This window comes from Anastrepha ludens, chromosome 6 (genome assembly GCF_028408465.1).
Source record: "Anastrepha ludens isolate Willacy chromosome 6, idAnaLude1.1, whole genome shotgun sequence".
NCBI lineage: Eukaryota > Metazoa > Arthropoda > Insecta > Diptera > Tephritidae > Anastrepha > Anastrepha ludens.
Window position 1 is genome coordinate 80,943,985 of NC_071502.1, and position 27,949 is coordinate 80,971,933.

The following is a 27,949-nucleotide window of genomic DNA, read 5'->3' on the forward strand; positions in this document are numbered from 1 at the left end:
CATTGAACTCTTAGGATGACAATTCCTTCATATCTCCTACAGGAATACCAAATTTCAATTTAAACACACTGTGACCAAGTTGTACATACTTAATGTCAATTATCTCTAAAACAGTCCTATAGGTGTGAACTCAAACTGAGCCAGAGCTATTGTTAAATTTGAGTTATTGATTATTTATAATTATTCTTACAAATAAATCACAACAAAAATTCAAAAACACTTAACCAATTTAACATAAACGATATGTTCTTCTCGTTCGAACGTAGAATAAAGGTTTTTCAATCCTACTTTTAGTAGAAATAAATGACTGTTTAAAGAAGCTTTATTTTTGTGCATAAGGATTTGGTCACATATTATACATATTATTTATTATATACAATATGTATGTGTAAAAAACAATATCTTGAGATAATAAATTAAATAGCCTCTAAAGTCTTTCTTTGCAGAACTAATACTTAATCGAAAATCATTATTTGTTCCATAAAATTACAATTTTAACTCATTTGCAATTAAAAAATATACCTTTTCTTGCTAAATTAATTACATTATCATACTTAGTCGATAATGTATTCTCTTTTTTCGATCAATTTTATTTGTTTAATTAATTGATCTGCTAAGAATTACTAAAAATATTACTATAAACAACTAAATTTATGAACGCACTTCGAGAAATATTTGGTTGCTTCCTGCCTTCACCTAAATTTACGCACGGAAATCGGCGCTTAAACTTACGCTATTTATGTACGAACTTGTAAATTTACGAGGTTTTATGGTTAACTAAGCATTTACGTGTTTAGAAGAATACCACTACTATCTCTTATGTGGCGTAAACGCGTGACACCTTCAACCGGACCTCACGCCGCTTAAAACATAAGAACATAAGAGTTCCACAAACGAATATTAAGTTGAAGTTAATTAAAAAATATGGCAGCACCGTAACAAAATGCTCTTGGGCCTAAATACGAAATCGTAGAAGATTGTGTTTGCGTTTTTTTAGTCAAAAATACCGAGCTAAAATGAATATAAATGCATTTTCTAATTTGGGTTGGAGAAACGCAAAATTTTAATTTAGACTTAAGTTCGACTTAGATATGCATTGTAATACAGGGCTCGAATTCCTCAACTATTTTTTGTTTTCACATTTGCAAAACCCTAACACCAATATATAAATTGAGTTCGAACAAGAAGATGAAAAGTTCATGAAAAATCTAAAATTTTTGCAAACTGTCAAATTTGAAACTCTTAGTAATACCATTGCTGCATTTGTAATTATTTCTCAAATATAAGCAAATGCATGTATGTAAGTCAGTTGCTTTTTCATCAACTGTCCCCACTTCTCATAAACTCGAAACTTATCAAACAAAAATGATTAACAGCTGATTTTTGTTATGAATTTGTGTACATATGTATATCCCGTTTTGTTATTTGCACGTGAATTCATTCGTGAATTTAAAATGTTTTTATTACGGCGATCAACAAAATATACAGTAAACGATTATATTAAGAAATATATTCGCTTTTGTGGGCAGCGAACTCTCAACTCTTCTCCGGATGAAAATGTACATAACAAATATCAATCGGAATGGAAACTTGCTCAAGAAAGATATGCCAAGCACCCGCTCATTGTATACAGTACCAAATTGGAAGAACAAGTGGAATTCATGAATTATCGTCGGCTTCGAACATATAAATTTAAGGAAGCATTGAAGGAAAGGCGAAAGTGGCACCAACTCCAAAAACAGCCATTCATTTCTGAACCAGAGGTTAGTTTTGATATTGAGACTGATACAAGTAATTTTCCAGTGGATTGGATGGAAGATTATGAATTCTATGAAGGTAATCGAGATGGAAACCATTCCGCTTATGGTACTGCGGATCCAAGATTGTCACCTTCAAATGTTCCTTGTAGCGGGTGTGGAGCACACTTGCATTGTACACACACTAATTTGCCAGGTTATTAACACGTCAGCGCCATTATATTTATTTGGTATATTAAACTTTGAGGCTTCATTTCAGGCTTCATTCCTGTCGAGATATTTAAAGGTCGTTCGAAAAAAGAACTGCAGTCTATAATATGTCAACGCTGTCATTTCCTAAAGAATTATAATATTGCTTTGGATGTGGAAATAAGTGCTGATTCATACGTTGAAACCATATCTCGCATAAAAGATGAATATGCCCTAGCCATAGTAATCGTAGACCTGTTGGATTTCCCTTGTTCTATTTGGCCCGGTTTACACGACGTTCTTGGGCATAAACGGCCTGTATTTGTAGTCGGAAATAAAGTGGATTTGCTGCCTCGAGACCACAATAATTACTTGGATCATGTTAAAAGCTGCCTAAAAGATCAAATGGCGCAGTGCCAATTTGATTCACTCAACATAAAACATATCAGTTTAATTTCTGCTAAAACAGGATATGGGATAGAAGAACTTATAACTCAACTGCACAAAATATGGGCCTACAAAGGAAATGTTTATTTGGTCGGCTGTACTAATGTGGGGAAAAGCTCGCTCTTCAATATACTTTTAAATTCTGACTACTGCCGTCCAGAAGCATCGAATCTTGTACGCAGGGCGACTACTTGCCCATGGCCAGGTACAACTCTTCAAATGCTTAAGTTTCCTATTTATAGGCCTTCAGAAATACGAGTATATCAACGCTTTCGTCGCTTAACCTCCGAGCGAGCAAAGAAAGACGCTAAAAATTCACTACGTCGCCAGCAAGCACAGCAAACCGGGGACTTTAAAGCTGCTCGACTTGAAGGAGCTGTTGGTAGGACTTTCGTAGATAATGTCGACACGGCGGATGCATTTGCTATGAGTTCCGGAACACAGCCAATTGCCACATTGAATGAAAAAGACCAATTATATCGCCAAGCTAAATGGTGTTATGACACTCCTGGTGTTATGCATCCACAGCAGTTTACAGAATTACTTACGTCAGAAGAGTTGCAAAAATTGACGCCTAATGATATGATTGTACCAAGAGCTGTTCAACTCAAACCTGGTATGAGTATTTTTTTGGCTGGCCTGGCTCGTTTAGATTTCATAGATTGTAAATATGTTGATATTGACTGGGTAAAAGTGATTGTATTCAGTTCTTTGCAACTTCCTCTTGTTGTCTCTCAAACGGCAAATGCTGCTCAAGCATATAAAGAATATTTCAACACTGAAATTCTAGGCTTACCTCATGGTGATGAGACACGTTTAGCTCGATGGCCAGGATTGCAGAGCTCTGACAAAACTATTGAACTTGTAGGCAAATACCAGGACGCGATAAGTTCTGAAATAGTACTTTCTTCAGCAGGATGGGTCGGTCTTGGATTACCATATGCTAGTGAATGTAGATTCCAAGCGTGGACACCATTCGCTCGTGGTATTTATGTTCGTTCCCCACCGCTGGTGCCGTACGCGGAACGCTTATTGGGTAAGCGAATACGAAACTCTTTGGCATATAATTTGGGAAAGCCCTTTATTTTTAAAAAATAATCGGATTTTATTAAAGCAAATATAAATAAGCCACCGTAGTTTGATTACAGAACCACCAATTAAGGGATATACGCCGTATATATGTATGTACATAAAATATACCGAAAATGCTATATATGTACATAAGTATGTATTTTAGTTTTTGTGCATTCTGACTCCACAAAATACATAAGCATGGACAGAGTCAAAAAAGATAGATTACATAAACTGAGACTATAAAGATCCAAACAATTTTAGTTCTTCGTATTTATGTATGTTGTAAAAATCGTATTCAAAAATTGTTATTGTAATAAAGAGTTCCATATGTTAATATGTACACTTAAGCAAAGTGTATTAAACAAAGTGAAATAACTAGTTTACGTACGCTTATTGGACAATATGAAAATAAACAATTTGCCTATTTGTTTACATTAAACAGTCTATATTAGTACTATAAGATAGAGGCAAACAACGGAAAGTACTATATCGAGACTTAGTCGCCATTACTCCGTTTAGTAATGCTGTGCATTCCATTCCTCTCTTTGTAAATTGACGCCATGTCCCTTGGTAAGGATACTCTTTGCATGTGTACGAAAATCCTTTTAGTGACAGTGATTTTATTTGTTGTCCATATCTGCCGAGAATTTTTAAGAGAGCACGTTTGTTCCTAGGAGCAGAACCTTCATCATGTAATTTCTTCAAACCTGAGGCGCCTATGGTGACGAAGTTAGTGGTGATGCGCAGACCGAACTTGAGTAAATCTACCACAAACAAGCTCTATCGAATCCATCCCATGTGATTAATTTTAGTTAGTTACACTTTTCTTCAAGAAGTATGCATTTCCTCTTGTACATATGTACATATAGGTATCAAAACGAAATCCAATAATTACTAAAACGAAACTGATTTAGAGATAATTTTAATTATTTTCATATTTATAGACACTTTCATTTGAGCTAATCTTGAGCTTTAGCAAAAATGGTATATGCATCACAAAGGGTTAATTTGCTTGTTTACAAATTTTTGACAAAACAGTCAGATGTGAGAGAATTCGACTGGGTTGTCTCTTCTATCTTGTTGAATGCAAGAATGATAGATTTTCTCCATCGTGGTTGAACGTGCCTTGGTAAAAATTACCTTTTTATTCACTCGGGCAAATGTAATACTTCTGCTACTATAACACGGAATATGCTATCTCTGGAACTGGCCACACATCAATTGTACTCGGGGGTGAGTTTTTGTGCACGGTAAGGGACTGCGGTGAGGGATTCCGTGCGGTGTTCACTGTTTTCAGCATAATGCATAATGTAGAAAACAGTGAACGACGTAAACGCAATCCCCTATCAGCTGTTACGACTGCGTTCTTTTAATTACATATTTACATAATAAATCGGTTTGTGAGTGTATGTGTTTGGTTGTATCCACACAATGTTGCTATTGATATTTTTGCTTACACACTTTGTCACACATCCGCGTTAACAGTTACAATTTTTCATTGTTCAATAAACCAAAGCCAAAAACCAACAAATGCAAATAGTTCATTTATCTATAATTAACATTATTCAACAGTGTTTTTAAGTTATTTTAATACAAGTTATAATTTTTCTAAGTTCATTTTGTAAATAATTTCGAAATGTACTGCTTGGAAACACTGTGTCGTGAGAGAGCACTCAGCTGACAGGTTTTTACGGGATTTTTCAAATATCATGAAATAAAATCACTTACGATCAGCCCTTTCCAATGAATCCTGGTGTATTGTACACAAAGTTTTTATTCAAGAATTTTTCCAATTATTTTAAAATTAGACTGTGAATCAATTGGCTTTACCTCGGGTATACCCAAGGTAATGCTCTGAATACAATTGAAGGTACATATATATTACCTGTCAAACAAGAGAAAGGCGACTATACAGTTATAAAGGCAATTCACATTTAAGCAACCGCCGTTTGCTCGTTTCGTAAAAATTACTTGCTCTGACCTCCAAGCGTAGATTATAATATTTTAATAACACTTACCAAAATCTTCAAATTAAAATAGAATAACGCTGCCGAAATGGTCAAATCATTTGCCAAATTTACTGGCTTTAAAAAACTCTAGACAGTGAAAGAATTGTGAATGTCTAGTAAAAAGTGTGAATGCTAATATTGATTTTATAAAACTGTCCCGTGTAATCCCCAAGTTATAACTACTTGGAAAGAAATTGACGGTTTACTAAAAACGTAAAATCATTCTACGGCGCTACGGAATAAAAATATGTTTCCCAACTTGTTTGCCTTGTGATTAATTGTTTTTAAAGGACTGCTATTTTTTTAGGTTATAATAAGTTCACATATGCATTAATCACCTATAAATCCACCAAATTAATCTACCCGTTCACATATGGCAGATTACCTGCAAAATTGACAATAAGCTGTCAGTAATGCTTTGAGAGGCTTTTCTTCATAGAAATTATTTTGGTGGAATATTGTGGAGTTTTTGGTTTGTTTAATTATTAATGATATGAAGAAAAGACAAGGAGAAGGGATAGTTAATTTAACTACGCAATTGGCTGCTAGTAATAAACAGTTGGAGGAAATCCGTATGCGACCTCTTCTCAGCGAGAATACGAAATCAATTTTTGGTGCAAATGTTCCAGTCGTTGTGCTAGGAGACTCAACGTTTCGCTTTACAGAGTTTCTAATGAAGCCTTATCTTTACAACTCAACGGCCGGATAGAGCGGAAAGATTTTTAATTACTAACTTTCCAAGTCTAGAAGAGTATTAGAGAATGATTTCGGTCACTTGAAAGCAAGGTTTAGAAGAATTGGTAAAGGCATTGAAAATGACATCAAAAACGCAATGCCATTAATAAAATGTTGCTGTGTTTTGCACAATTTTGTAAATGAACGTAATGATAGCATTATCTACAAATGGATCCAGAGCCAAACAAATTTAAAATTCGCAAGTCAACGAGAGCAACCAGAACCGACGTACAAGACCACAACTTAAGCGTTTCCACGACAGTCGGTTCTACGTTACCGAAACGACCCGGATTTATATCCGGCCAAGGACTGTCACTCCAGCAGCATTCCCCGTATGTAAGTATGGGGAATGTTTATGCTGCTACAACAACAACAACCACAACTTAAGCGCAGAACACATTAGAGAATCAATCGCTACGTTTTTATCTTCCTTTTAAATTTAATTTATTTCACATTTTTCTTTTTAAATTAATTTTTTTATTATTAAATTAATTAAACCTACTTAAAGTACTAACAATTTATCTGTAAACTTAAAATTCGTATTCTGTAAATTTTAAATAAAAATAATTAATTTATCACATTTTATCAAATTTTTCTTTTAAAATCTTTATTTTTTGTTTTTGGTGTGGTTTTCATAAAATTGTATTAATTTTCGAGGTGATCGGAAGTTCCACTATCTAACATATTTTCTTTGAAGGCCTCTAAAATTTTTTCGAGAATTGCATTCTGTTCCCTCTTATTTTGCAGGGAGTCTCTACTATCTTCCTTCAGTTCTTGGATTTATCGGGCAATCGTTTGGTTGGGCGCCCGAAATTCTTCCAAAAATGCATATTGAAAATTTCCGTTATCCTTTCTCCATTTTTTCAGAGGTTGTGAAGGCAATTCCAATGCAAATTCAACCGAAGGTGCTTGCATTTGAGAAGAGCTACTGTAGCATACTTAACTTGATCAATTCCATTACGATTCCATTTACCTCCTTCTGTATATCTATACAAAATATCTATCAAACAAATAAAAATAAAATTTTCTTTTGAAAAATGCAACCATTCCATCAGTATTTTCTTATGACTTTGTCACGTTAAACAATCGTCAGTAAACTTACTTTACAGACAACCTCTTTTTTTTATAAAATGAATCCATAATTAATAATATTTAATAAAAAATTTATTAGAATTATGTAAACAGACCTGTTTTCTTTGGCGGCGTCCATTTCGTTTAGTTTTTATTTTGATGTTTCTCCTCACATTCGTAATAATAATTATCAAAAACACAGAAAATACGGGGTTGTATGTGAAAAAGTAATGTTATTATCTAGGATTATTTTATAATCTCAGATTTTGGTAGAGAAACTTTGTAGAGGAAATCTCGCTTTTTAATTACAGATTTTGAGTTAAAAAGTAGATCATCTACTCATATGTGAACGTATTATTATGGCTAGTATAAAAAGAGCTAGTTTCATAGTTTTGAACTCCTTATATAGTACGAAAAGTAAGAGTTGTGAATACCCCTAATGTATATATTTCTTTCATGCTTTCATGCAGCTCTGCTCATGTCACTTGTCTACACCAATCCTTCTGACATTTTATTACTTCATTGGGTACACAAGGAGATAAAAATGACAACAAGGAAAATTGAAAAAATCGGAAAATTTTAAGAGAAATTCGATGATTAGTACTATAAGTAATTAGCTGTGAATATAAATAATTGAATTGATTGGTGGTAGTCTAAAATGGAATTTTAGTTACTCCTTTAGAAACTATCTTAAGTAGAAACTAAAAAGTGGAAAATTATGTATGTACAAATAAGTTAGAGGTACAACTGGTATGTCAGCACTATTTAATTAAAATTGTTTTTATATTTAAAGTGTTTACAAGAGGAAATGGAACAAAATTTGGTCGATCCTTTTGCAGCAGAAAATAGCGGAACGGCCCGTTTCGTGGAAAAACTTGTAGACAATGGGTTAGCTGGTAGTGGTGGTGCCTGCAGTAGCAATAGTGCCACCATAAACGCCACACATGAATTTCAGACCATGAAACCGGGTGTAGGCCAAAAGCCTGGACAGACGTCAGGAAGGAGCGAAATACCCCACAGCGAACTAGTAAAAATGCTTTATTTCTTGGAGGGTGAGCTTCAGGCACGCGACGTAGTTATCGCTGCTTTACGGAACGAACGAGTCAAACAATATATAACTCAGCTTCGTACAAAGCGGGTGCAGCCGAATGATCCTTATGCGGCAATATTTCGAGATAAAATTGCGCTTGCCGGCAATATGATATCGCGCGAATCATCAACTCAAGCGGCTCAAGCTGAAATGGAAGTTCGGCAAATAATCGAGCAGCAAATGGAGCAGCAGTACCAAATGGTTAGTAAGCAGAGGGCTACACATCTGCGTATGGTAAATATACTCACAGAATCATTGGAGAACAATCAGAGAATGCTGCAGGAACTGGAGGAAGAAAAGCGCAAGCATGAGCATGATACAGCTCAGGGAGATGATATCACCTATGGCTTAGAACTAGAACGAACTAAGTTACGCCAAGAACTGGAAGAAGAACGTGCACAGTTAAAGAAAATGGAGAAAGAAATGAAAAAATTACAAGAAACATTAGACTACGAACGTAACCGTCAAAAACAGATTGTATTATTGCTTATAGCGGAACGCAAAAAGATCCTAATGAAGTATATTGAAGAGGGTTTGTCTCGTGTAAAAATATTTTATGATTCTGAAATAGTTTAACTTTATTACACTCTTTAGGTAAGCGCTCGGAGGATTTGGCACAAATATTAGCAGAGGAGAAACAACGCTCGGACACTATTGCCGAGGGCCTCGAAGAAGAGAGTAAAAAGTCTCTACGTATGGAGGAGGAATTGGAAAAACAGTCTGCTGCTTTCGAGAATGAGCGCAAGTCCCTGAAATTGAACATTGCGAAGGAGGAAGCGCGGTAACAACCTTTTAGGCATACCGATAACGATAACATTGTTAACAATGATACATTTACAGTGTGAAGGAACTTGAGCAAGAAATATCTATGCTGCGGGCTGAGAACGAGGCTATAAAAAAACAACAACAATTGCTACAACAAAGTGTGGCGGCAGGTGTAAGCGGCCAACTTGTGGCCGGTGCTAAAGCCAGAACCCTCAGTGGTATGGGTGCAAATTAATGCATGCTCAATTGTATATTTACATAAATTTAATTGAAGAATGATTTTTATTTCAAGGGGAAATATTTTGCTAAGCTCTTCTAACTTTCTATTTAAAAATCAAACTATGTTTCCCCACCCAATTTATAAAGGTGACTTAATTTAATACAATTTTATTACTTTACAAAACAAGGCATTATTTTGATTAACAATATTTAAGGTAACATTAAATCTTTCATTTAAAAACTTGAGCAAAACATTAACACAATCCAAATTCCTAATTAGTATTATTATTTAGAACCTTTCACATATTAGTTTAAGACAAATGAATCGTTTTATATTCCGTCTACATAATTGTTAACCATTTTATACATGAATAGAAGTAAACTAACATAATTCTTATTTTCAGATGACGCATGTGCCACACCAATGGTAAACATTGCAAAAATCGTGCAACCAACTGCAACTGTGACAAGTGTACCAGTATCTGGCCCTACTACTGGTATTGCGCGAGCGCCTGGGCAGACGTTGCGCAGCAGTGTAGGAATCACACTGCCTTCTACAGCAGTGGCACAGTCAGTTGCTACTGCTGTTCCACTGTCAACAGTAGCATTAGCCAGTACGTGTAATATTATCCCTGACAGCGCAACAACCGCAGCACCTATTACGTCAATCGCGAATAATCTAACAATTGGAGCAGTAGCTGGTAGCGTCGCTATTGTTTCTGGTGCTCCACCATCTCCTTCGCCTGTGAAAATGCAGCCAACAGCAACCATACAGCGAGCACCCGGCGGTAAATATGCAGCTTTGGCTGCTGCTGCCGCTGCATCCCATTCTCTGGACCAGCCCGTGACGGTTCCACATCCGGTACCAATCGCAGTCCCCCCTGTTACAGTGCCACCGGCTGGAGCACGTGGTGCTCCACCACCTATACCTCCCAATAAACCGATTGTACCGCCGAAGCGTGAGCCGTCACTGTCGCGGCTGAGCTCGATTGCCGTGACTGGCGCCGGCGCAGCCAGCGTTAGTGTCGGTGCAACTACTTCAGTAGGTGGAGCTGCAAGCTCTGCCAATGCAAAATTAAATTAAATATTCCATAGTAACCTATTTCCTAAAGAAAATCCGAATTCGAGCGTTAAAACTCTAACTTAATACAAAATCCACATGTAGGTATACAAATTCCTCACATATGCAACTACACATTAGGAATATACACATGTGCATTAGTACAGATTAAAATCTCTGGCGAGTTAAATGAAAATGAAGTAAATGATATGACTATGCTGCACATTGCTAAACAAATTCTGGTATGATACGAGGGTACACAGTATTAAAATAACATAACCTTAAAAAATATTTTACTCCTCAACAAGCAAGATGGATCAACACGCGTGGACAACCAGGTCTTGTGCTAATTTTTTAAAAAATTGCCACATGTTGCAACATATGTACGCCGTATAGATTTATGGACTAAATGAAAATGCTGTTTGAAGTATGAAAAGTGGAGAGCTGAGGAAAGCATGTCGATTGTACGTTGACAGATTTTTTTCGTAGTGTTTTTGTACCCGTGTTTGTTGGAGAGGCGCCATATTCAAAAAACCAAAATATCGAGAAACCCTACTTGAAAATTCTCAATTTACCGTACTTCCCTAAGTAAAAATAAGGACACAACTTTTTCTAATGTGCTGTTAATACTAGTAATTTGTACCGCTACAAATTTGTTTACCGAAAAAGAAAGAGCTGACGGTATTTTTTGCATAGTTATCCAATTTTCTGGATTATGATATGCTTCCTGCAAAATCGATATGTGCATGTAGTAAACACTAAGTGAGCGTTGGCTTAGTCGATATGTTTTTTTTTTTTTTTTAATAAATTTCTTAATAAGTTGAAGGTACAGAAAAATTGCACAGAAAAAGAAAACCATTACGTTCGCTGTCGAATTTACTTTTTTTATTTGGATCAATAAACATTTGCTTTACAATATTTACTCAAAGAGTAATCTGGCAGCTAAGTTTTGGACGACTCTTCCTTTCCTTTGACTCTGCTGTTATGCAAAACGTTAATCTTAAACAAAAAATGCAATTATGTACACGTAAATGCAAAAATACTCTGACAGAGAAAAAAATTGAAATGTATTCAAGGCCATATATACATACATAGTTATATAATCATCAACAACTAATACATACGCGTTACTTAAAATACATAGCTATCAGAAAAAGTGTAAAATTCTAGTATTATATATAAATATCATTGAAAAAATCTCAATTAGATATATTAACCTCTCGATTCACTGATAAAAAGAAAAAAGAAAAGGCAGCAAAAAATATTTAATGAGGCAGTGCGTCACGGCGCTAAAGTATTAAATACATTCATACATTTACTCATACTTGCAAACCAGCTAAATATATGTATAGCTTTGCATGACAAAAAATGGATTATGATATTAAAATATCCTCACCTATTGCGTGAAAATTACAATAGGAGCTTAGTAGGTGGATCGTTAAAACCTCTTTTGTTGTATTAACCTATAGTTTGAATAGAAGTATAATGAATGTTAAATGTAATAATTTTTATACAAAATGTAGTTTCTCTAAGTTATTTTAAGATTATTTCCGATTCTACAGTAATGTCTACTCGCCGATATATTTAATTTCTACAGAAAAAACAAAGCATATTTTTTACATAAATTTAATTCGTTTGCTACATATTTTTGAAAATGGCAAATTAAGCTGCTTTTGACTTGAACCTTCCTACGTAGAGCCCCAAAAGCATAATTAGAGATGAACATTTATGTAATTTTGCTGACACAAAAGGCCAATTGAAAAAATACATACTTATTATTTTTTGTGACTAAAACAGGTGCGCAAACTGTTTGTATTTAAGGTTTTAATTTTAAACAATAAATATATTGAATGATTATTAGTATTCAACCCATAATTGTATTTTCAATGATAATAGCGCGCGATAAATTGCGAGCACAAGCCAAACGCAGTAAATTAATGATTTCCTCAATATTTTCTATGCGGTAGTCCTTCAGAATTTCGACCGATTCCTACACAAAAAAGGATAGTTTTAAATATGTATGTATAGAACTGAAAATTTAAGGACTAAAAACTTACATCGGGGTACTTTTCCAGGCGTTTTTTCTTCTTATCAATTAGCGGCACTAACTCCGATTCTAAATGATGTAAAATTGCGCAAGTCTCTTTCGAGAGTATTTTCGGATCCTTCGATTCGAGCAGAGGAATAGAGTCAATAAGTAAAGAAGGCCAGAAACTAAAATTAAATAGAAAGTTTGAAAGAATTAATGACATTCAAGTGTTAATTGTTGTTGTTGTTGTTGTTGTAGCAGCATAAACTGCTGAAGTGACAGTCTGGATATAAATCCGTGTCGTTCCGGTTACGTAGATCCGTCTGTGGCGCGAGTGTTTAAGGATTAATACCCTTGGCTGGTTAAAATTATGTAAAATATATATGTATATTTATATATAATTGGCGCTTACACCCTTTTGGGCGTTTGGCCGAGCTCCTCCTCCTATTTGTGGCGTGCGTCTTGATGTAGTTTCACAAGTGAAGCGACCTACAGTTTTAAGCCGACTCCGAACGGCAGCTATTTTGTATGAGGAACTTTTTCTTGGCAGACATACACTCGGAGATTTGCCATTTGCCGGCCGAGGAGCCGGTGTTTCACGGAGATTCGAACCTACGTTCTCTCCGAATTGTGAATGGTAGTCACGCATCAACGCATTCGGTTACGGCGGCCGAAATTATGTAAACTAGTCGCCAGTTTTTTTACTTACTATTCTGGTGTAATTTTTGATTCTAGTAAATTAACCAACAGCTCAGCAGCGGGCAGAAAGTCCCTTTTGCGATAGAATTGAAAGAAATCAAAATATTTTACTAAAAACACTAAACGAGGCGAGATGAACATTTTGGCACCAATGTTTGCGATGGCATCCGGGCAAAGCATATCCCCAGTTTTAGCATAGTGCTGCAAATAACTTTGTATTATAATACATACGCATTTGAAATGAAATTCAACCTACGTTTAACAGAAAATCTGCTATTGAAGTTACATAGAGTGTATCCTTTGAACGGATTGCCCATTCTAACGCGTTCCCATAACGTTCCTCGTTAAGTGATTTCTTCGATTGTATTTTGCAAATTTCTTGCTCTAGAAAGCAGAATATGAAAATAGTTAAGTGAAGTAAAGAAAGGGTAGAGTTTTAGTCGCACCAGCTTCGAAAAACCCTTTCTTTTGGGCAATGCCAATAATTTTCAAAGCTTGTTTTTCGGTATGTAAGGGTATTTTTGTTAGGAGCATCGCCAAGGCAGCTTGTCCTAAAATTTCGGAAAATAAAAACATTAATAAAAAAAATAGTGTAAGTACAGCACCCTTCTTACCTTCTTGACCACAATGATCGAGATAATCCATTCCTAATTGCCACAAGGAGTTACGGGTCATTAGAGAACTTCCGAAATCATAAAGCAATGATTCTCTCAATTTTATACACTCACTGGCAATATTTTAAATTAAAATATATATGTATGTGAAAGTGTATATAATACTAACAAATTTTGGTCCGACATTCTTACTTTACTTGATTTTCTCCAACGACCTGCAACTGTCCACAATTGTACAACAAGTCAATGAGATGCGTCACGAACCACTGATTATCGGCCATCAGCTGTATTGCATGTATCACCTGATGCATGTCGTTCTCCATGAGACTAAGTATGACTCGATCTAAGTGCTTCATTTTCAATTCATTACTATTGTTTCCTTTAACGCGCACCCAACGCGATAGCCACGTGTTAGCTGCGTTGCCCAATTCGAAATGCTTGCAGGCAGGATTTGTGAAGAAGAGGTAACCGGGCAGGAACTCATACCAATATTCGGTTTCTTGTATTTGCGCATTCCATATCTGAGTTTCACCAGTCACTAACTTTGGGGAAATAATAAAGTTATTGTTGGAACTTTATATCAGTGAATTAAACTTTCAGTGGTTTGACACACCTGTATGATTTCTTCTAGGTTCGGTTCGATGGCAAGTATATTTGCTGCAATTTTACGTTCAGTGTCAGTAAGCCAGTATTGCCATTGTGATCGGAACTTTTGAATGGAAACGCCACCATGAGCCTAAGGAGGTATAATTATATTTGCAGTTAATTAATTCTATTACGAAATTGTATAACTGCATTAACAAAAAACACTTACATTGTATACAGGCATTGCTTTAAGAATTTGCTCAGTTAATTTAAAGTGCGCAGTTTCCGCTTGTGGGTGTAGGTGCAATAAGGCACGTGCCACGTCCACTTGCCCCTGCAATATGAGTCCCTTAAGAGTCGGCCAATAATCTTCACTGTCACTTGCTTCGCGCCCCAACAACAGCAGATCAGTAGCCATACGTTCGGCAGCTGGGAAATGAAACCGAATCCAGTCCAGAAGCTGAGGCACGACTGTATTAGAAGGAGTTGGATCCAGAAATAAAATTTCGCTCAGATGCCACACACATTCAATCGAATAAAAAATCGAAATGTACTGCTGATACTTCGACTGTGCGTCAGCATCATCAACTTCGTCTGCACTTATTACAGCATCTTGCAATTTTTCTAAGCAAGCGCGTATTATGCTGCGATAAGTACGCGATATTTTGGTATATTCTGCTTTTGAACCGCGTCTCTTAAGCGCTTGGAGCGCTACGAACGTGGAATTAGCTTCTGCGATAAGACTACGAAGTATGGGGTCATCGAAGTTAAATTCCGGCTGCAGCATATGTATTAATACGTCATCCTTACCAGCGAACTCAGTTGGAGCGTCCCGCGTGTTGCTGGTAACAGGCCTATAAGCAGCTAAAGCTATTTTACTGCCAAACACAAATTGGCCGGTCAACGTGTTTGCATATCGGCTGCACAATGGGTCAACTATGGCCTGGTAACGTGACAAACATATTTAAAGTGTATTATTTATGTTATAAAGTTATACGTAGAAAGAAATCCTTACGAATGCAGCGGGCTGATCTTCCTCCATTGCTTATAAAATTTGTTTATTTTCCAATACTGTCGTATGTCGGGCAAAATTTAGAAACAATTTTCGCGCTATCAATTCTGACAAGCAGTTGTGAAGATAGAGATGGAAATATTGGACGCTGAAATTCACAGTGTTACCAGACACTTGATATTTCGGAATCTTTCATATTGGGATATCTGTTATAGATTAGCAAAGTTCTTGTAATTATGTTTGCAAAACAGAAATAAAAAACGTATTAGTTCCGACCGCATAGCTCCCAAAAGAATATCGATCGTTTCCCAACTTCAGTGGTAGCACTCGAGATTGAAATACACATGAAATTCACCTTAATGTCTACTTATATAGTACCTCCCAGGTATGGTGAAAATATGTTCAATGGTGTGGCCAATATCATACCGTTAGACGGCTCTCAGCGAATTTGAATCAGTGGTGGGCTGACGCAGCAGGAGTTAAGAAATGGTTTGTTTACGAGAAAAAATCACACAATGTCACTTTGTTGCCGTCTGAACAACGACTGATTGGACGAGTGTGTGAATATGTTGAAGAAATTTATGGAGAATAAGTAGCGTCAGTGATCGCGGATGACTCATCGAAAATGCAATTGCACAAACTAAACTGTGCGTTTTGAATGATGGTAGTGCGATTCCAGCCACTCTACATTTACCCATTTTGATATTTTCCTTTCCCTACCCTCCTTTTTACCCCTTCTTTTATAAGAAATCCTTGATGGCACTTAACTCGAACAATTCACAACGAATAAAATCCCGGCCAACATTTTTTTATAACATGCAGACTGGCCAACATGCAAACTGTTATAATACATTCACATATGCATTAATCACCTATAAATCCACCAAATTAATCTACCCGTTCACATATGGCAGATGAATCAGCTGTCAATACTGCTTTGAGGAATTTTTCTACATAGAAATTATTTTGGTGGAATATTTGGGTGTTTTTGGTTTCTTTAATAGGTAAAATGGTTTCTTTAATCATTATTAATGATATGAAGAAAATACAAGGAATAGCTAATTTAATTGCGCGATTGGCTGCTAATAATAAACAGTAAAAAGTTATGGCAGTAGTGCGCGTGGGATATTCTATATTATATTTTATAATAAGTAATAAGAGAACAAAACGTTTATGGACCTACGCTTTTTTCTGTAAAATGAGTCCATAAATAATAATATTTAACAAAAATTTTATTAGAATTATGTTAACAGACCTGTTTTCTTTCCTGGCGTCCATTTCATTTAGTTTTTATTTTGATGTTTCTCCTCACATTCGTAATAATAATTATCGATAACACAGAAAACACAGAGTATCGTTATTATCTAGGATTATTTCGTTTGGGAAATCGCGCTTTTTAATTAAAGAAAACACAGAATTGTGTGACAAAAAGTATCGTAATTATCTAGGATTATTTTATAATCTCAGATTTTGGGAGAGAAATTTTGTATGGGAAGTCGCATTTTTTAATTACGGATTTTGAGATAAGCGCGAAAAAGTATATCATCTACTTATATGTGAACGTATTATTAGAGATTGAGTTAGAAGCTCGAACGCACACATTACCATCCAACCAAGGTGCAGCAAACTTCGCTGAAGCTATTCGAGTGGTTGGAGACAGCAGTATCCGAGAAACTACTAACCCAAAAAACTAAAAGTGGCCTCTTGAAATAAAGTTTTGTTTTGCTCAAAAATGTTCAACCTTGTCAAAGCGCTTCTTTCAGATTGGCTTTTCAGAATTAGAATTAGAATATTATTAGAGATTGAGTTAGAAGCTCGAACGCACACATTACCATCCAACCAAGGTGCAGCAAACTTCGCTGAAGCTATTCGAGTGGTTGGATACAGCAGTATCCGAGAAACTACTAACCCAAAAAGCTAAAAGTGGCCTCTTGAAATAAAGTTTTGTTTTGCTCAAAAATGTTCAACCTTGTCAAAGCGCTTCTTTCAGATTGGCTTTTCAGAATTAGAATTGATAATATTAACTAAAAAAAGCATTTGTGGCAAGAGTCAACTTAACACATTACCCACCGCTAATGTTTGCAAAAAAAAAGTTTCCCTGGTGCCGGATGAAATTCAAAAGAATCAAGAGTAGGATGTACCGTTTTTCGTGCCACCGTGTATGTGGAAAGATAGGGATGGGGATATGAACAAAAAATCGTATGCAAGCGAAAGGTTGAAATGCTTCGTTCAGGAGGTAGGGGGGGGGGGGGGGAGGGATTTTGTTATTTTACGTATTTTTTTCCCAGCACCCTATAATTTTCTTGGTGTAGACTCCATAAAGGTAATATATAGCTCTAATTATAGCTAATGGTCTAGGCTTTCCAACAAATGCTTCATCAACTCCCGACTTACCTTATGCTGGGAATTATGGAACGTGAAATGAAAAAATTCTTAAAATTTTACAAATTTTTCGTCATGATCCCAATAACCATTACATTTTCTTGCACCTTTTAATAAGCTTTGAATGTTACCTTTCATTTGGTCCTACACATGTACCTACTAACATATGACCGTTTTTTAAGATAAACCAGTTTTATGTGTCCATCGGAAAGGGTTTCACCCTGTATAAAATCCCGTTTAGCTTGAGAAATTTGAATAAATTTTTAGAAATATAGTTTTAACATTTATAATAAATTTAATGAGTACCCTATTAGTTAGTATTTTATTTTTATATGCTACTTACGGAAGCATTCTCCAATATGTAGCGGCGTCTAACAAGTTTTGCATGTACATGTTTTCTTATCTTATGTGCAGAACATACTCTGCAATTTCTTCTAACGAGTTTATTAGCCTTATCGCTGAAAATTTTTGACCACCTCATGTTGTCTAATAGAACCAGACAGTCGTCTTAGGGGATCAAACCAGAATATTGTTAAAAAAGAGGTAGTAGGTAATAGTTTCCATAACTTCGTTAGCGTTGAAGTTCCTATGAGACAGCCATGACTCGGCAAGTAGAGCAAACAATTTTCTAACAAAAATCACAATATGTAAAAAGCTGTACACTAACGGCTTTTCAACAGAATTTTTACCTTGCCTGAAAAATAATTTCAGTGAAAAACATCTTGGCAGAGAAGCGGTTTACCTTCATTAGAGAATAAAATAAATCAAATACACGCGAGGTTAGTACTCGGTCTTGTCTTAAGAATGCAAGTGTTGACACATTTCTCGTGGCAGAAATGCAGTTGGAGGAAATCTCATGCCGAAGTGCAACCGATATTGGAAAACACTCAGATCCACGAAATGGCATTTGCGCCAGAAAACCAATCGTGTACAGCGGCCGCGCATGGAGAAGTTTGTCCTTCATAATTTAAGGACACTACGGGCATCTTTCACTAGAATTTCATCTTTATTCTTATAACGGTTTGGAAATCTTCATGGTGGCTCATAGGTAATTCCTACAAAATCTCACGATCTTTCTCCGATAATGGAAAGATTTACAACGTTTACAATTCGTACCGAGTGGGTTTCTCCCATAAAAAATAACTGCCGTTCGGAGTCTGCTTAAAATTGTAGGTCTCTCCATTTGTGGAACAACATCAAGACGCACACCACGATGTAGAAGTTGAAAAGCAAGTATGAAAGGTCCCCACCCTGCGGAGCACCTTGCTTTATCCTCCTCCGTTCTGAGCTTTGGTCTCGAAAAATTACTGACGAATGCCGACCACGCAGGTAGTTCGCGGACCCCTCCTTCAGTCCCAGCGTGTGGGACTAATGTACATATTTTTAACGAACTTTGCTGAAGTGACATGCCTTGGCTGGTAGATTGTGGAGAGAATGTTAGTGTACGTAAATATATTTTTTGGCAAACATTTCAGTCAGTACCAGTTTTGAAATTTTTATATAATTCATTGTTTCAAAGAATGGGATATAGTAATTTTAATAAAAGATATTACTTTTAATAAGTTTCGTAACATACAATTAGTTCGTACTCAAAACATACAAACATTCAAATTATTGGTATCATTACTTATTAATATACCCGTTATTTATTAAGAACACTTTGTGGTAATAAGCGTAACACTTTACGTTGTACCATTAGATGGGTTTGAATGGAATTGTTTTGCGCAGCCCAACGAAATTAGTCTTTTTTTAATTGAATTATATTGCGTACCTATGAAGCGTACAATCAAATCCTCCTGATGGCTTACCACTTTCACGTCAAGAGAATGATTGAGTAAGAGAGCATTTAAAGTACGAACACCGCTGTCTCGCAGTTCATCCGATGCATCAGGATTTTGCATAATATCTGCTACTCGGCATAGGACTGCCTGAAATGGGAGTCGCTCCGTGGAACGATCACAGTACGCCAAGTGTTCAAGTAAGACATTTTGATGATTGCCATAATCGACATAAAATACTTTGAAGACTTTACCAGAATCGTCAAAATCAACAACTTTTGCGCGGTACCATAGCTCATCTTCGTAACGCGCACGGACGAGGTCATACATCATTGGTGGTTTAGTTAAATGCATACATAGTGGAATCTCATCATCCGTCCATATTAGTGGTTCCTTGTAACTGTCTGGATCATTTATTTGACCGTAGAAATACTCGATTTGTCCAATGTGTGTTACTGTAATATTTATGATCAGTCCGGAAGGGTAGCGTGTCGTCGGCGAGAAGTTGTCAATTATAGTTCCAGCTGGAACGCGATCTTTACTCCATCCATCTGCTTGTAGTGGAGTATGTTCTTGCCGACAATTGGCACCCTTAAAGCAAGCACCAGTTTTTGGATTAAAAAACCGGCAAATCCGTTGTTCATCCTTGGGATTGTAGCCCAACACTGCAGTCATTGCGTTTGATGTACTGAGTGGTTCCTCTGCCAACATATCCATCTCTTCGGCGGTCAGACCATTGAATAGTCTTTCGCTTTCTCCTGTTAATAGAGTATTGTCGGGTAATGCCCGTAAGGGAATAGCTTCATCATTGTCATCAATGCTGGTTTCCGTATCGGTTAGGAATGGATTTGTGTTAATCGCTTTTTTAGTTAATTTCATTTCATTATTAAGAGTCACTAAATCACTATTTGTTGACTTCTTCGGTGGTGCGGATAAATTGTCAGATTTTTCTATTTTATCCTTATAAAGTTCCAGAACAAGTTTAGAATCATTTTCCTGTTTTGATTTTACTAAGAATGTCGTTGTTTCATACACCAAATCCAATAAACACGTCTTCAATTCTTCAAGAGGCAAATTTTTTTGTCCATGAATACCGTTTAATTGACAAGGTATTGCTTGGGCAGGAATATTTTTTATTTCTTCAGGCAATCGATATGTAACATTAGACGCAGATATTTCGGATATCTCGCCAAAGTCCAAAAGCAAAGCATTACACTTCCCGTCTGGGGGTGATGATAGCTTCGACGAACTTTCTCGTATTGCTCGTAGTATTGCGTTATCTAGAACAAGGCCAAATACCTCGTTTTCTGGGGGAATAGCTGCAAACTGCCTAAGATGGATCATACTCTTCAAATCTGCTATTTGCTGAAATTCCTTGGATTTTGCATCACATACAGACAACACATAGAAGTTTAAGGACTCTAAATCTTGTACATATGTCACAGATGCCTTTAAAAGGTCGCCAACTTTGTATTTGGAAATATCCTTTTTTATATATGCCATTGGTGAATGCTCCTTTAGGTCTGCATCGACATTCCCTCCAGCTGGTGGTATAGACACATTTTTATAATTGCTACAATTTTCTTCATTCGAGGACGGTGTAATTTCTTTTTGACGTATATTTAACTTTTCATACGTATTATTTTTACAGTAAATGGTGGATTTAGTTGACGAATCTAAGGGAAAAATTCTTGATTCATCGGTGTGAGCCTCTGGAGTATTGACATCTTCCTCACGCCTGTCATATGGATCCAAAGCGTCGAATAATTTGCATGTAGACGTTTTCTCCAGATCAGTTATAAAAAAATGAAAATTAAATGTCCGCGCCGTATCCAACATGTTCGACAAAGTCGAAAAGAATTTATCGTAGGCCAACAAAGCTATTGCACTGCCGTCCTGCAAAGCGTGCTCATATTTACGAATCTTATGAAACACTTTGCTACATTTTAGCAGGTATGTTGTGACATTCTCCAAAACTTGATTTAATTCTTCGTTGTGCATTTCGTACAAATAATTCAAATCATCCACCATTTTTGGAAATCTCGTATTCTCGATATCTATTAATTTTATTTTCGTAAACAAACACAATTTACACGCTTGTTGGTAATCGTTGCCACTTTCTCGAATTTAATTTCATGAGAACTGATATGCCTAGGGATGGTTTCAATATTAATAATTAGGAGCGAACAATCGAATATTATCGTTCATTCATTAAAAGTACGTTCACATAAGCAGTGATTAGCAATAAATCTGCAAAAATCAATGTAAGCATTCCTATATGGTAAGTTAGATGCAAAATTAACAATCAGCTGTCAAGTCTGTTTTGAAAGGTTTTTGTTAATAGAAATTGGTTTAGTAGAGTATTTTTTTGTTTTTGATTTGTTTAATTATTATTAACGATATGAAGAAAATAAATGATATGAAGAAATGAAGAAAAAAAAGTAAATAGAAGCAATAGTTAATTTAATTGCGCAGTTTGGTGCTAGTAATAGAAGGTTGGAGGAAATCCTTAAACGATGTCTACTGAGGCTGCAAAAAATAATGGCAGCAATACGCATGCCAAATTCGATATTACATTTTATGTTGGTTTTTGGCTTTGGTTTATTAAATAATGAAAAATTGTGACTGATAACGCTGATGTGTGAAAAAGTGTGTAAGCAAAAATATCAATGGCAACATTGTGTAGATACAACCACAACGCAGTTGTTCTCGGAGGTGAGTTTTTGTGCACGGTAAGGGACTGCGTACGGTGTTCACTGTTTTCAGCATAATGCTTTTAAGCTATTTTAACAAAAATTATCATTTTTCTAATTTTATTTTATAAATGATTTCGAAATGTACTACTTGGCAACACTGTGTGGTGAGAGAGCAATCAGCTGAGTCGGTATTACGTGATTTTTTAAAAATCGTGAAATAAAATCTACGGTACTACGATACGGTAGGAAGGAATTGTTCATTTACATGGGGTTCTGATTAGTTTGATCGGAACAGCTGACTGGGGATTGCGTTAACGGTGTTCACTGTTTTCAGCATGATACTATGCCATACACTGCAGCCTACGGCCTATGCATGCGGCCTATGTCATATGGTTAATCCGTATAAGCCCGCATGTGCGTGATATTACAGGGGCAAGGAGAGGCAGACGCCTAGACACGTAGAAAACGACGCGGATTTGTGTAGTCCACATGTTCATCAAAATTATTATTATTATTAAATAATATTTAAATATATATTCCGTGAAAGTGAAGTTAAAATTGGCAAATTAATTTCCAATTAGAACCGGTATGTATTGATACATTTTTATAAATATACTATGTCAAATTTAGTATCTATACGAAAAAATTTAATATCAGTGTATTGCGATTATGAAAGATCTATCTTACACAGTTCACAGGTACTGTTGAGGAAAAACTGCTTTGCCTTACTAAATCCGATTTGACATCACTAATTTGAGTATTTGTAAGTACATATAATTTTATAATATCTAGTTATATTACACTGTGCGACAGTGAAATTATACTTTTATAGAGACCTAGTACAACTTGTAGGTATAGTAAAACTAAGAAACATGGTATAGGAGAAATTTCCAATACACCCCCAAAATCTCATTTTATGGCCATAAAACCGTTTTTCAGTAGGTTGATGTGAACAATCCCTCCTAACTTCGCCAATTTCCATCCGATTTCGAATTTGTTTCTTTAGTTCGAAAGAACAAAAACAAGCCTTTTTGACAGTGTGTTGACAATTTTTCTGAAATGACAACTGACGAGACTGTAGACGGAAGTATTCGGAACTTTTTTATTTCTTCTCAATTTTTTCAACTTTGACATCATTTTTGCGATATTATCCGATATTGAGGATGTTTTTTAGTAGACTAATGTTATAGTGAATTTAATTCTGCGTCGAATGAGCTATATTTGACTGTAATTGAATTAAAATTCATAGAGTTGTGCGAGTTGTGCGAGTTTTAAGATTTTATTTTTTTTACTAATTTTATAGCAAGTGTCAGTATAAACACATCATCAGTACGAAACAGTACAGGTTTAAAATTTTAAAAGATGTCGGGAAAAACTAATCTTCATTTCAAAAATGTTTGCTAGACCTGCTCCGTTTATAAGAGTCATCACTTGTTTTACGTTTCAAGGACCAGCAGTAATCAGCAAGCATGTTGATGGAGTTCTTCCCTTGAAAACGTTTTTCGATGACTCCTATCTCCTGGTGAAATCTTTCACCCTGTTCATCGCTCATCTTCAAATGTGAGTGCAGAAAGTGTATCTTGATGGACATATTGCATTCCATTTTTTCGTACGCACTCAAAAACTCTTTGACGACTTCAACATAATCAGAGCTCTTTTAATTTCCAAGGAACTTCTCACACAATGATTTAAAACTTTCCCATGCCCGTCTTTCCACTGCACTGAGCTTACTCGTAAATTTCTCATCTCGCATGAGTTTTCGAATCTGAGGCCCGACAAGGATCCCTAAAATTGTGATGACTCTTATAAACGGAGCAGGTCTAGCAAACATTTTTGAAATGAGGATTAGTTTTTCCCGACATCTTTTAAAATTTTAAACCTGTACTGTTTCGTACTGATGATGTGTTTATACTGACACTTGCTATAAAATTAGTAAAAAAAATAAAATCTTAAAACTCGCACAACTCGCACAACTCTATGAATTTTAATTCAATTACAGTCAAATATAGCTCATTCGAAGCAGAATTAAATTCACTATAACATTAGTATACTAAAAAACATCCTCAATATCGGATAATATCGCAAAAATGATGTCAAAGTTGAAAAAATTGAGAAAAAATAAAAAAGTTCCGAATACTTCCGTCTACAGTCTCGTCAGTTGTCATTTCAGAAAAATTGTCAACACACTGTCAAAAAGGCTTGTTTTTGTTCTTTCGAACTAAAGAAACAAATTCGAAATCGGATGGAAATTGGCGAAGTTAGGAGGGATTGTTCACATCAACCTACTGAAAAACGGTTTTATGGCCATAAAATGAGATTTTGGGGGTGTATTGGAAATTTCTCCTATACCATTTTTTTTAGTTTTTCTATAGCCACAAATCGTGCTAGGTCTCCATAAAAGTATATTTAATTTTTTTTTTTGTCACACCGTGTTATTGTATTGGATGACCATAAAAACTATTGTTGATTTTCAATTTGGTATTACTATTTGTTATAGACTTCAATATGCCAAAAACGCCTGCTGAACGTGCATGAGAATACAGAGCTCGGAAAAAATTGTCGAAACAAGAAACCGCCAGCCCAACGCAATCCAGAAATTAAGAAGTTTCACTTGAAATATGTGCATATGTGCGGCTGGCATTTTTTTAAATACCATTTTATATGTATACTTATTAATATATCTCTTACATATATGGGCATATAAAGATTGATTATATCGGAGGTACTTTTTCCAAAAGAGTTTTTTTTTGACAGATCACAGGTGAATACTGTCAAACTAAATACAACATTTTTGCAGTATTTATTGGTTACAAATCCTACAATTGTATCACGAAAATCGACTCCCCGTGAAAAGTGCTTATCGCGCCTCCAGATCAGCTTATGGTGTTCAGCAATGAGGCTCATTTTTGCCTTAATGGCTACGTTAATAAGCAAAATAGCCGTATTTGGATGAAGAACAACCCGAAGCCATTTGAGAACAGCCATTACATCCATTGAAAACAACCGTTTGGTGCGGCAAATCGATTTGAATTTTCGTTGTTTTGTTTCAATTTAAAATCCGATATCTCTAAACTGATCACCGCTTATAAGTAAAAAATTCAAAATTTCATTTTTAAATTAAATTTTTTCAAATTGAAATACAAAAGTAATATAACAATAATAAAGTAATGAACATGAAAATATAAGCTTAAATAAATACATAATTATTACAATTTTTTAATATAACATAAAAAGTTGGTAAAAAAGTTGTGAAACACCGAACAGGATAAGTTAACGCAGATAACTTTTAATTTGTTATAACTTAGAATTGGTTAACAAAAATATGTTTGTAGAACATCTCAAACTCAAATTCAATTCCTTTAATTATGGTTTTCAACCAGGATATACGCTTTTCATACAGATATACAAATTTACATACATACACACATAAACCACAGTCTTCAATAAAATTACATGTATGTAAAATGTATTCATATGCATACATATGTACACAAAACGAATTAAAAGAAGCCGAAAAGGATATAAGAGGCTTTGGAAAACTCTAAAATCACACATTAATTTAAATTATTACGTTTCAAATGAATTTATTATAAAATAAATATGCAATTATAAATATTTAAATCGCGACTTTTGTCCATTAATGTAAAAAAGCACTGCTTTCGTCAGTTATTTTTGGAGCTTTATTGCTGGCAGCCCGCCATTTCGACTATCAGCAGTATTAAAACGAGTTCCTGGGCGCGCTCTCACCAAAATGAAATAGTTTCGCATCCTGTTATATATTTTACAGCTTCTTAAGTTTCTCAAGCTAAATTGAGTTTTACCTACCAACTAACTCAGCTTTCCGTAAAACAAGTTGGGCAAAATATTAAGTCAAGTTAAGTTACATAAATTAAGTCTAGACTAACTGAGTTTTAAGCTTTGGCCATCAGCGATCTGAACTCATCCAGCTTATTTCACCACGCAAACAACCACTTGGCTACGATTTCTTTTCCATTCGAGTGTTCGTAGAGACAAATTTTTTTTTCTAGCGTAAAAAGTGGTAATAGCAACTTACATACATATGCTCATATATTTGTTTAACAACATTTTAATAAAATCTATATGTTATTTACAACTAATGAAATGTCCCATTTAGGACATCCTTATAACGCAATTACTCCTCTGCTGCTAGCTCCTAAAACAGAGGCTGTTGTGCCTGAACCGATCAGTCGGCGCATAGTTTGCAGTTCATCGCGCAACGCCATGACTTGAGCTCGTAAAATAGAATTCTCTTGTTCGAGAAGCGCTGCCCTGAAAGCAATACGATCTTCACGTATTTTTCGCGCATCTCGTGATTTCTTTGCCGCTTCATTGTTTCGTTTACGCCGTTCATAATACTTCTCATCTTTTTGCTCTTCTGGAATAGGACGTTTTTCACCGCGCGAGCGTCGATGTAGGAATGCAGGAAACACGCCCACTCTATTCAGTTCCATAAGTGGAAAGTCTCCGATGCTGAGCGAATGGTTTGTCGGAGAAATATACTCAAAGGCAGGTAAAGATGGCTTACTTGGTGGTAAAGCGGCTCCGTTAATAGGTAAGATGCCAAGAGCAGGTAACGGAATTGGCGCATTGTTGCACAGTGTTCCACTTGTTGGCAGATTCGATTTTTCGTTCTCGTTTGTAGTTGTTAAACCTAAGGACTGTTCATTACCATCATATTTATCTATGTGAGTCTCTACATCAAGGGAATCCGTGGTGTCAGCTATCGATGATGGCTCGATTATATCCAGTAGCGGAGACTCGGGTGGAATGGAGGAAACATTTTCACCACTGCGAATAATAGCTGACGGTTCGCTACCGCTCTTTGTCATATTGTAGTAGCCTTGTACATCTGTTTGAAGAATGAATAAAATAATTAAAAAATCTTCGAAATTTATCACATTTGCATTTTTTATATTGTATTAAGCAATATTTTCAAAATTACTTTCTAAGTCATTTTCAATTACATTCCATTATTGTATTTGTAGTATATCACTCTAATTTATTTATTAAAAACATCAACGTTTTTTCAACAAAAACGTCTTCTATTATATTTTTCTTAACTTTCTTATATTTCACAACTTGCTTCATATACGCTATTAATCGGAGTAATGAAAAATAACCGATCATCTTCAAATTCAATAGAAAGGTTTCGTATTAAAGAACAGAACAAAAGATAAGATTAAAGTATTATAGTTTCTTCTCTTTTTAATCATTGTATTTTTGCTTCGGTTCGTTAACCCCACAGTGTTGCTTATTAGTAGTGTAGCTTATTAATTTAGTTTAAAATTATATAAAAGAAAGAATGAATTCAACAGTAATATTTTCAAATCTGATGTTTTCTTTATCTACATACATACATACATATATCTGAAAATCGGTAGAGGCAGCTCTGCATAACCTTAATTACACGGCAGATAGTTCATTGCATAAACAGGAACAGGGGCTATGAAAAAAAACTATAAAATTAGTTATTGAATAAGATGCGGAATAAGCGATTAGCGGATTAGCGGAATAAGCGATATCTGGCGTTATAAAAACCACGCCATCCATGGCTTTGGATATCATATTACATCTGCCACCCCTTGAACTATTCTGCAAATATTCAGTGGCCTGTTCTGCTTTAAGACTAAGCGACTGGAAGACTGTCGCACATGGACATTAAACCATCTTAGACTCCTATACGGATATACCCAGTGATTGTGATTATCATCCTTCCA

General features: G+C 35.6%; 5 protein-coding genes across 5 annotated transcripts; 2 read left to right on the plus strand and 3 right to left on the minus strand.

Moving 5' to 3' along the window:
* Window positions 1-987: 987 nt before the first annotated feature.
* LOC128867863 (nitric oxide-associated protein 1) lies at window positions 988-3,870 on the plus strand. The gene is made up of 2 exons (XM_054109428.1): window positions 988-1,953; window positions 2,017-3,870. The coding sequence occupies exons 1-2, from the start codon at window positions 1,389-1,391 to the stop codon at window positions 3,489-3,491; spliced, it is 2,040 nt and encodes a 679-aa protein (XP_053965403.1). The 5' UTR covers window positions 988-1,388; the 3' UTR covers window positions 3,492-3,870.
* A 3,910-nt stretch (window positions 3,871-7,780) lies between these two features.
* LOC128867865 (CTTNBP2 N-terminal-like protein) lies at window positions 7,781-12,284 on the plus strand. The gene is made up of 5 exons (XM_054109431.1): window positions 7,781-8,002; window positions 8,076-8,904; window positions 8,967-9,153; window positions 9,213-9,355; window positions 9,761-12,284. Exons 2-5 carry the CDS (start codon window positions 8,091-8,093, stop codon window positions 10,438-10,440), a joined length of 1,824 nt encoding a protein of 607 aa, XP_053965406.1. The 5' UTR covers window positions 7,781-8,002; window positions 8,076-8,090; the 3' UTR covers window positions 10,441-12,284.
* LOC128867864 (nuclear pore complex protein Nup75) lies at window positions 12,221-15,503 on the minus strand. The gene is made up of 10 exons (XM_054109429.1): window positions 15,359-15,503; window positions 14,573-15,286; window positions 14,372-14,494; window positions 13,951-14,300; window positions 13,759-13,871; window positions 13,591-13,695; window positions 13,401-13,528; window positions 13,155-13,345; window positions 12,474-12,630; window positions 12,221-12,406 (listed from the first exon to the last, which is right to left on the minus strand). The coding sequence occupies exons 1-10, from the start codon at window positions 15,383-15,385 to the stop codon at window positions 12,281-12,283; spliced, it is 2,034 nt and encodes a 677-aa protein (XP_053965404.1). The 5' UTR covers window positions 15,386-15,503; the 3' UTR covers window positions 12,221-12,280.
* Window positions 15,504-18,707: 3,204 nt separating this feature from the next.
* On the minus strand, window positions 18,708-21,656 carry LOC128867660 (uncharacterized). The gene has a single exon (XM_054109081.1). The coding sequence runs from the start codon at window positions 21,544-21,546 to the stop codon at window positions 19,420-19,422; it is 2,127 nt and encodes a 708-aa protein (XP_053965056.1). The 5' UTR covers window positions 21,547-21,656; the 3' UTR covers window positions 18,708-19,419.
* Window positions 21,657-25,849: 4,193 nt separating this feature from the next.
* LOC128868105 (hepatic leukemia factor) lies at window positions 25,850-27,253 on the minus strand. Its single transcript, XM_054109853.1, has 2 exons — window positions 27,175-27,253; window positions 25,850-27,081 (listed from the first exon to the last, which is right to left on the minus strand). The coding sequence occupies exon 2, from the start codon at window positions 27,059-27,061 to the stop codon at window positions 26,354-26,356; it is 708 nt and encodes a 235-aa protein (XP_053965828.1). The 5' UTR covers window positions 27,062-27,081; window positions 27,175-27,253; the 3' UTR covers window positions 25,850-26,353.
* Between the last annotated feature and the right edge of the window lie 696 nt (window positions 27,254-27,949).